This window comes from Montipora foliosa, chromosome 9, assembly GCF_036669935.1.
Source record: "Montipora foliosa isolate CH-2021 chromosome 9, ASM3666993v2, whole genome shotgun sequence".
In the NCBI taxonomy this organism is placed as follows: Eukaryota; Metazoa; Cnidaria; class Anthozoa; order Scleractinia; family Acroporidae; genus Montipora; species Montipora foliosa.
Genome location: NC_090877.1, coordinates 15,119,257 through 15,129,256, shown reverse-complemented (window position 1 = coordinate 15,129,256; position 10,000 = coordinate 15,119,257). Strand labels below are relative to the sequence as shown.

The 10,000-nt window shown below is 40.8% G+C and overlaps 2 protein-coding genes across 2 annotated transcripts in view; one reads left to right on the top strand and one right to left on the bottom strand.

Annotated features, from left to right (window-relative positions):
* Positions 1-3,267, top strand: part of LOC137970176 (eukaryotic translation initiation factor 3 subunit B-like) — a 34,585-nt gene extending 31,318 nt beyond the window's left edge. The window contains exons 19-20 of the mRNA XM_068816690.1: positions 1,135-1,243; positions 2,721-3,267. Of these exons, the coding sequence (XP_068672791.1) occupies positions 1,135-1,243; positions 2,721-2,818 (207 nt within the window). The 3' untranslated portion in view covers positions 2,819-3,267. The remainder of the gene's footprint in view (positions 1-1,134; positions 1,244-2,720) is intronic.
* Positions 3,268-8,530: 5,263 nt separating this feature from the next.
* Positions 8,531-10,000, bottom strand: part of LOC137970106 (mediator of RNA polymerase II transcription subunit 11-like) — a 7,332-nt gene continuing 5,862 nt past the window's right edge. Inside the window, exon 4 of the mRNA XM_068816586.1 lies at positions 8,531-9,676. Within this exon, the coding sequence (XP_068672687.1) occupies positions 9,599-9,676 (78 nt within the window). The 3' untranslated portion in view covers positions 8,531-9,598. The remainder of the gene's footprint in view (positions 9,677-10,000) is intronic.

Here is a 10,000-nt window from a genome sequence, read left to right as displayed (position 1 = left end):
AGTTCACACGAGGGGACATGCCGCTGCAACATATCCCTGAAACTTGTACCCGGAACATTTTCGTGTGTGTGCACATGTTGTGATTTTCTCCGTGCTATATGTCCCCGCTACACCTCCCTGGTACATGTCGCCTCAGTGTGTACTACACAGGTTTTTTTGTCGCTGCAACATGTCCCTGTAACATGACCGCTTGTGTCTGCCCACCTTTACCAACATGGGTACCGATATAATAAGGCTTATTTTTTGGGCGTCAATTTTTTGGATTAGGCCGTTACCATGGCAACATCACATCTTGTGACTGGGAGATATATTCCTATTTTTGGCCTAAATTCCTTAACATTTATACTTTCTTTCGGTGAAATTTTTTTAAAGTCTTTGCCACATTATGGAAATGATGTTGCCTGACATTTTGAAGTGGTAAAAAATCAAGGTCGTTAAGACGGTTTTGCCAATATTCTGTAATTTGTCATTTTTCTAAATACATTCGATTAGCTCTGACAGATTTCAACAAATAGAGGGTATTTGATAGGAACTGTACGTGGTTAGAACTGACCCAATTTTTAAAAAAAATTACTCAAGGGAACGCGAGAAAATTAGTAGTTAATTTTACAGTTTTGGTCACGCTGACGTCAAAAAAATCAGAAAAACACGCGCGATTCAGGCTTTATGCGCCATACTTGTGGCCAGCTTGCGCACGGCCCTGAAACTCTGGGGAACTTCCTTAAACCTATTGTTTTGTGTCCTATTCTGGTAGCCGTCGTCCCCCTCGTCCTTTGCGTTAGCTCCTTAGTTACAAGTCAAAGACTTATGCACTTATGCACATATTGTGGTTTATTGTCCGACCGACAGGTCGACCTACAATCTTGGACAGCTTAAAATGGAACAGAAATGCCCCTTTCCCCCTAAATCAAAGATGAAACCGCTTGAAGGCCAAAACGCGTCTTTTTCCCATCATTGATTTGGGGGAAGGGGTGGTGTCAAATTTTCATTTAATCTATCCAAGATTGTAGATGAGATTAAATGATGTAATGTTATGGTGAAGTACGGTCTTAGTATCTTCTTAAAGAGCCTGCCCAAGAACAAGGCAACAAGGTGACTCCAACTTGTTCTAACTCGGTTTTTTTTACCGTGCAGGAGCTGATTGAACGGCGGCGCAGCAAGATGAAAGAATTTCAGGGTTACAGGCAGAAAAAGAACAGCGATTATGCACAGCAAAAGCCACAGCGCTTGGAATTACGTAACGGTAAGGAGGCGTTGACGTTAGATCCATCACACGGGAAGACGAGTTGGTCGTTAGAGGAAGTTGCGTTAACTGCTGTGCAGAGTTTTATTTCACAGCACTCGTGGTCTTGGGCCAAGGATTTTCGTTGGCTTCTAGGATAATTTGCCACGTTCTAAATGAGCAACGGAGTTGCGAACAAAAAGGGGCAAAAATCGAGTTGTACGAAAAATGAAGCCAGTCAGCCAAAACACCAGAAAATGGTTTAGAAAAAGAACCAAATTATCTTCCGAAGCTGGGTGTGGAACCTGCAACCCGTTTCTCGAAAATCCCAGAAGTTTTTGGGTGAAAACCTCTGTGTCTTATAAAAAGAACACTTTTTACAAGTCATCAAATTTCTCAATCGTTTTGGCTGTCTCGAAAACATGTCAAGACTGATTTTTTAAAATCAGGGTTTCCCTGCAGAGGTCGCTTTTCTTTTGTGTTCGCTGGACTGACGACCTCTGCCATGGGTCGAAACTCACTGCGTTGAGCATGCGCGACGGTTACTTAGCGATCCTCACGCGATACTTCATGTTGTTTGGGCTCACTTAGCTACAGCGGAATTACCGTAAAGGAATGCGCGGGACAGAGGGCTCAAGTCACAGTTAGCAAACATATCATGGGGCATGCGGTTTGAAGAGTGCCATCCACGGTTGTGGACGGCGGTTGGATCAAAAGTGAGTTTCGACACTGGCCGAGGTCTCTTTTCCTAGCGAACGCAAAAAGCGGTAGGCTTCAGCATCTACAAAGCATGTGTAAATGCGCTTTTGGGAATTCGAAGACAGTTCCACTGAGTGATTATTCCTGGATAAAAAGAAATTGTTAGCTTTGTTACCTTCTCTCCCGTGTTCACGGAAACAAGGTCGTTTACGATCCCTTATTATATGGAGAGCAATTCTCAGGCTAAATGGAGAACTCTGATTCGCTATTTTTGGTCCGGATTTATATTTTCTCTCTCCCGGGAAATTGAAGTGGAGCAAAACACAAAAAGTTTAAAAAAAACAGTACAATTATAGCAAACGGAATTTACGAACAGTCATCAAGCGGAGAAGTGTACGATCGCTAAAACAAACAATGCCATAGCATAAAAAATTTACAAAATTCACTTGCTCCGTATTGAGGAAAGTTGGCCCTTGGTCGTTTTTGACTGCCACGACCTCTGGCCAATGTTCCCCAGTGCGGCCCTTGCGCTCGGTTAGTGAGAAGTTAGTATTGACTAACACCATTCCAGATGCGGCACTTCTCGTTTCTAGTGTGTTAACAGGGTAACCGTTTGCAAATCGTTCCTCGCAAGGTTCCTTGCAAAAATATCCAGAGACTCGTTCAAATTTATTTCCAATTTCCCATCATGCTCTCTCATTTTGTCCGCTCCCCAAGTTCGAGTCTCGAAGCCTATCGATGTCCCGCGACCTCATTCTGGCTGTTTATTTACCGGTTTCTATGCGGTTTTTCGTTATAGGTGTTGAAACAGATGAGCTGGATAGCAATGCGGAGGAGTTTGAGGATGAGTCTGTTGAGTTCTTTGTTAAAGAAGAGATAACCGAAGTGGAGGAGTAGACTGAGAGAAGTGTTCGTCCTTTTTTCCGCGATCGAGAGGCTCTTTTCAATTTATGCGAGTGAAAAAGACAAAGAGATAAAGTTTATTCAAATATTCCTGACTTCGTCAAACAAAAGCGAGCGACTTGGGAGATCTAACAAGGACTTGACTAATACGTAAGGCATTCTTAACTTAGTGTAGCCTGTTGTCCGCATCTGGACTGACATTTTTTGCAGCCCGTGAACTGGTCTTCTCCATTTGTCGAGAAAAAGCAAAAGTTAGCGTTATTATAGGTTTTTAACTATAGTACTGTGTCTTTATAGAAATGTGTAGAACTAAAAATTGTTGGTTTCTCCCGAAGGATGCGTTCCTCGTGAGGATCTTACATTGTTTGATGGAACTTTGGACTTTTAACCGCCAACAGAATTGCTCTTCCGCATGTTGTAGGAAATTAAAATGGAATATTGTGCGTTTGGTCTTGTTGCTTTGTTTTTTGTATTCCGGAGACTGGAATATGCGAGAGGCCCGCCCAGATGAAAGCATTTTAAAAATCATAGTTGTAGTTCACGAAGACCTTGTGAAAACAGGAATCCTGTTTGTGAAAGTTATCCGGCGGAAGCGAGTTTTATCCGCCAAAGAGGAACACCGTCTGACAGTGGACAAAAGCAGTGCTCTCTGAGATTTGTCAGCTTGTACGGTGAAGTGCTTTGTAGCTAACCCCAACTCTTGAGCACTTCGTTCGAACAGTCCTCAGTTTTTTGCTTTGTGGATAACCAAATACAGAATTTGGGGCAACGTATGGAGTGTCTGCTGATGGCTCGTTTGCCTCTGCCGGTCTCTAATATAGCCCTGTGTTCTGTAATTGCTCCTTTGTAAATTTTGTAACTTCCGCGCAATACATTGCTTTTCAAAATTAAAATATCGATTGTTCTTTGCGAAATTTATTTCGCACGCAATTTCTTTCAAAGTGCAAAATCTAACTTTTTCGCGTCACAAATAAGGTGATGCTTGGCAATGCTTGGCTACAAGGCAGCGATTCGAATTGAAATGCACAAAGCTTACCGGTAGTTTGCTAGTTTTGGTCATGATTCGTTCCAGGGAAGTGCCAAAACTTATTTATTTGTTGCCGAAAGACGTTTTTATTCGCAAGGTGGCACCTGTGTCGATAGTTTTGATCACTCGAAATAACGTTTTGCCTTTTGAAAAATTTTCCAATTAAAACTACAAATGCCACTCGATAGTTTTCAGTTAAAGCACCATCAAGCTGTTTGTCGCTTTAACGAACAAATATAAACGTCAAACAAACGCAAAATTTGCTTAATTATATTTTATTTTTGAGTTATTCCCAAAGTATGAAAACCTGGCCAACTCAATGTCGTTTTTGCCAATATCCTAGTCAAACTGATTTGACGTCCAAAACATCCTTTCTGCGGCCATCAAAATAATTTAATTTGTTCTTTTCAACGGGGAGGGGCAGAAGATGAACATTGCTGGCTGAGTGGATGCAATTAATTATTTAGTAACGACGCTAAGAGTTTCAAATGTTGTTTTTGGGAAGAATTCGGATGAGCACTATTGAGTCGAAGTGTAAATAAAACTAAAACAAGAGACTTCAAAGAAGAAATGTCTCGTCGAACACCAGCAAAGAAGTAGCAGCAAGGTGAAGACGCGGTAAAGTTTACAAGACTCAGAGATTTCGCAATGGCACTCGCAAGTTCTAAAACGGAGGAGCACGTACAAAAAATCAACAGACTTCATGACATGTGCTTAGAGAGGGAACTGCATCACTTGGAAAACGCGCGAACGTTTTATCTTAAAACGTTTCGCACCGAGTACATAGCTGCCAGAGAGAAACGCGACAAGATAGTGTGCAAAGCGAAGGAGTACAGACGTCTTCGATTACTGAAAAACAGACAAGAAATTCAATCCCACGAACATTTTGAAAAAGGAGGAAAACAAGATGTCTTTGTAACGGAGCCCGGAGAAGAAACTTATTTTAATAATTTGAACGTTTCTTCGTAATTTTTGCTGTGCTATGAACATTTGTGGAAAAGCGCCAACGATTTTCTTGAAATAACATCTTCACTACAGTAGCATTGAGATGATGTGCTTTGACTCTTAAATTAAGTAACTGTCTTTCATTACCCGTGTTGCCTATGGTTACTTTCAAACAAAGCTTACGATTTCTCAGTTTTCGAGCAAGCGGAGTCAATCGCGTGGAGAGCGCGCGAGGGGACCAGTTACAGACTCGCGTTTCTTGCCTTACTTGTCTGAAAAATAGTGAAGGCTTTTAGGCACGGTAACAATTTGGGCCAGTTCCTTTTTCTTCTTTTTTCCTTCGTGTGCATACCCCGCGGATATTGAACCCCAAAATTCCGGGGGACTAATAACACGTGCGTGAGTGCGAACCCAAGCCCTCTGCTGAAATGAGCGCGTTAAACCACTCGTCCACGCGCCACGAAGTTCTGTGTTTTCGACATGAATAGTTTGGAATCCTTCCCGCCCGCAATGATTGACACAATAACGTCACATCTGAAAGTATTTGATAAAGTGGACAGATGATTTTTCTTTGAGAACGGCAAGCTCTAAAGGCAAGGAGAATTTCCTACGTTATTTCTTGATCTTGCTTCGTTCTTGTGTGTTCTACTGAGACTATTCTTGGATAAAATACTCCAATCGACCTGTTTCTTGCGAACCAGTTTGTTCAGCCGGTCCAAAACATTTTGTGAATCAAACCAGTCTCTTCAATTTGGCTATTGTGCCAAACATTTTGTGAATCGAACCCGTGTGTTCAATCGGCCATTGTGCCAAGCTGAAGCAATTATCAATCGAACGAGTGTGTTCATTTGGCGAGTCAACACCCGTTATAAGAAAGCAATGTTTGGGAATTCCAACAACATTCCTCCCAATACAGGAATCAAAAACGTGAAAAGACATTAGCAAAAAGCCTTTAACAACCAAATAGAAAAGAAATCAAGTATGAAAAAAGGATAAATGTCTTCATTACTGCTATTGGCCTTTTTTATACTTGAGACGCATAATCCGTCTAGACGAATTATGCGTCTCTCATGTTATCCGTCTAGTGTAAAGACGGGACGAACTGTATGAAACGCATAATTCGTCAGGGACGAACTTGGGCAAACATTTTTCTGCATCTGTTAAATTCGTCTTGTATAAAGACGGGCACAAGACGCATAATGCGTCTGAACGAACTTTCCAGTTTAGTGCGTCTTCGAAGACGCACCAAAGTAGACACTGTCCAGACGCATAATGCGTCATGTGGCTGTCTTTAGACTAGACGAATTTAACAGACGCAGAAAAAATGTTTGCCCAAGTTCGTCCCAGGCGAATTACGCGTCTCTAGTATAAAAATGGCCATTTTGCGATAGTCTCCCATCCAAGTTCGAACCCCACTCGAACGTGCTTCAGACTCTCATTCCCAGGGTCTTTCATCTCTTTCCTTCCCGGAGAGATGAAAGATTGTCCCAATCGTAAAATTATACGTCATCAGTTATGTAAGTGACAACAAAAAAAAAAACCGAAGTGGAAATCACGCCCATAACGCTCACATGCTTTGTGGGTCAACACCCGCTTAGCAGCGGCAGGGTTTAGGGATTCCATCGTAATTCCTCCCAACGCGCTTAACTTCAATAGACACTAAGACTGGCATTAAGTTAATGGTATGTGATAGTTCAAGTTTATACCATTTGACAACAAAAATTAAATCCATTCCTCCTAGTACAGGAATAAAAAAAATATTAGGAAAAAAGCCTTAAACAACCAAATACAAAAAGACCTATTACTCTATTTAGTTTTATACACAAACCAAAGGGAACGAATGACGCGGCCGATCTCCAGTCAGTATTCCAAAGAAATCTCACCTTTTTTTCCTGACATTCCTCAAAAAGCTTTGGTAAAATTGTTGAGGCCCCATTAGGGGAGGGGAGAGGGGATCCATTAAAGTATCCCGTATCCATTAATTTTTGGCCTAAATATCCCGTATCCCGTTAATTCCTGTGCTTTGTATCTTTATAATGCCAGATCGGTTTTTAAATATTTTAGTATAAAATTAAATTTGATGTTTACGAGCGATAACCTTTTGAGCCCTCGGTCTCTGTGCTCCACTCCTATCACGTGGTGGCCTTTTTGGAACCACATGTTCTGTAATGTGAAGGCATTTCATCTCTGTCTTCGTCGCGTGGAATAATTCCTGTAATCAAAGGTTATCCACCCCCCTCCCATGTACTGCATGTTTTTTTTCTTACTCTTGGCTTTGATTCTCTCTTGCTGTAATTCTTACAAGGTTAATCCATAAGGTGTGTAATGAATCAGGAGCGGGAATTGCTGCCTGCAGCACCCCTTCAGCCCTGTGCTGCAGCCCCATCAGGGAGGGGGGCATGTTGTTCTACTGTGTCCTGATAACCCCTGATAGGGACTTGTTGTTTCCATTTGCAAATTTAGTAGCATTAATAATAAGAGATCACCTCTATTTTTTAACAACAAATAACTTCTACTGAAATTACAGATTTATCTTTCTGGTAATCTCTCGCCATTTTCCGAAGTTTACCTGCAGTTGTAGTTCACTGTAACTGGACAATTTGTGTTAACTGTTTGTGCATCCCACGGATACACCCTTATAGGCGTCTTGTTAAACAAGGAAATTGGGTTGAATGAGATTGCTTTACAATCAATTGGCACTGAAATATGAAAGCGTCTTTCGTAATTAGCTATTTAGCCGGATTGTTGCAATATACCGGTCAACATTTTAATAAGTCCATAATATTCACTCAGTAAAAAAATCACTTGTATTTAAAAAGCTAAAGATTCTTTAAAAAGTGAAAAAACCAAACGTTTTCGGCGTTAAGACAATATCAGGGTTAACTTTTAAAAGCGATTTGTTAAGAGCATGATGCATTGAATAAGCAGAACTGTATTTTAATCACAAAAATAGAGCGAGTTTCAATCGAGTGTTGTAAAACCAAAACCAAAGTAATTACTTAGGCCACTCAAAAAGAACGGAGACAATCCAGTAAAGCAATCAAAACTAGAAGTTACTAAAGGAAAGGAAAGGAACTTTATTTAAGTGTCTAGTCGTTCTAGCGCTGGAGCGCCAATTGGGGACACTGTAAACTGAAAGGAACAATGAAAGTAAATCAAGTCAAATGTTGGTTTTTGAGGAGAAAAAGAGGGGAAACCGGAGTACCCGGAGAAAACCTCTCGGTGCAGAGTAGAGAACCAACAAACTCAACCCACATATGACGCCGAGTCTGGGAATCGAACCCGGGCCACATTGGTGGCAGGCGAGTGCTCTCACCACTGCGCCATCCCTGCACCCCCTACTACACGTAGCTGACGCAAAGCACGGGAAAATGTGCACGCGTGAGCCAGCAGCGACGGCACAATAAACGTGAAATGTCAGAACTTGTTGGAGTGGCCGGTCTCAAATGCGAAGATGTTCAAAATCTAATCGTTTCACTAGAGCACATGTCGCCAAACACGCTATACTTTTGGTTGAGCAAGTTCGTTTGTGATGTGGCCAATTAAAATGGAGAGCGTTATTCGCCCAATTCGCTTTATTTGTTAATGTGTGCGCTTAACTGTCATTTGTGTGAGATTGGAGGAGAGGAGGCATTAAACGTTCTCAACAAGGCTGACAAGAGGCAAGTAAATTGTTACGTAATAGTTGTGATTGAAATGTCAAACTTGTGATTGATTAATAAACTTTGTACAAATTTACAGGACTCGTCTTTATTAAAGTTAAGCGTACTAATTAGGAGAGCTAGAGATCTAGTTTATAAAAGATAATCCTATAGGCCACTTCGGAAAATACCATGATACTCTTTGTTTGTCCCCTCAAATTTTGCATAAGCATTGTTTCCAGTTTCTCTTGGGACTTACAATGGTCCCAAAAACAATGATTACCAGTATGTAAAATTTGGGGGGACAAACAAAGAGTATGCTGTTATTTTCCAAAATGGCCTATTGATAATTCAACTAATTAAAAATTCAACAACCCCAGCCTTTCCCTGCTATCTATTCAATCCCTCCCCGTGCTTGACAGTTGAACTTTATCGGGATTTACAAAGCAACACATGTGACCTGAGTGCGTTTCTGTTGGCTGTCATCCTTGTGAATTATTAATGAATTTTACAAATTCAAATAAACATTGAAACTTTAGACCTACAATTATGCAAGTAAGTACTTCATGTTATGAAAGAAACGTATATTTGAAGTGGGGGTTCCAGACGAAAGATAGAAGTGATCCTCAGACTTAAGCAATTGTCACATCATAGAGACTGAAAAATTCAAGCAGTTTCAATAGGAATAGAACCCATGATCTCTGTGATGCCGGTACAATGCTCTACCGACTAAGAGATTGAACTGGATTGAATAAGGAAAGGTTAGTAAAGGCATACAAGAAAGAGACTTATTATAAAATAATATTTTTAATGTTAGGATAAGAGTTAACCCTTTCACTCCCAATAGTGCCACTTATAGATTTTACTCTGTCTAACGCCAGACGATTTTACTCGTCAATGGGGAACCCCATGGGGCTGAAAGGGTTAAATGAATGAAGGCACTGATCAGAGCACCAACTGTATCTACATCTCCAGATTGGTGGTAAAAAAAGGTCTCTTTTACATCCTCTTTGACCACTTACTAAGTCTATTCAGGAATCTTGATGCAAACCTCACACTGCATAAACCAAAATCATCAAAAACGTTTTGTTACATGTGAAGAAATGTCCAATAAGATCCTGTTTCCAGCGTTTTAGAAGTTTTTAGCTAATGTCTGATGTGTTACGTATGTCCATGATCACGGATCTCCACAAGCTGATCTTTGACTGATTTTGTCCAACAGCGATAAAGTTCAAAGTTCTGCAATAAATGGCAATATCATTCACTTATCAAGCTGGATTTACCACCACTTAAACTCCTCTTTTTCTTCAATGGTAATCAGATTGAAGGGGAAGATGAATCAACAAGAAAGAAGTGGCCTGTTCTGGGGGAACTTACAATTGTAGTTTGTTTGGAGTGAGTGTGGCTACAGGTTAAAAAGCGGCCAGGGGCTCTGGTGCCATGTGCAGAGGTCTCATCAGTAATTTGGACATAATTTGTCCAATAATATTGCTTTTCGTGAACATGTGAACTCTAAAGTTGAACTTTCCAACAACTGTTTCATTACTTTTTTTTTACTGTCAC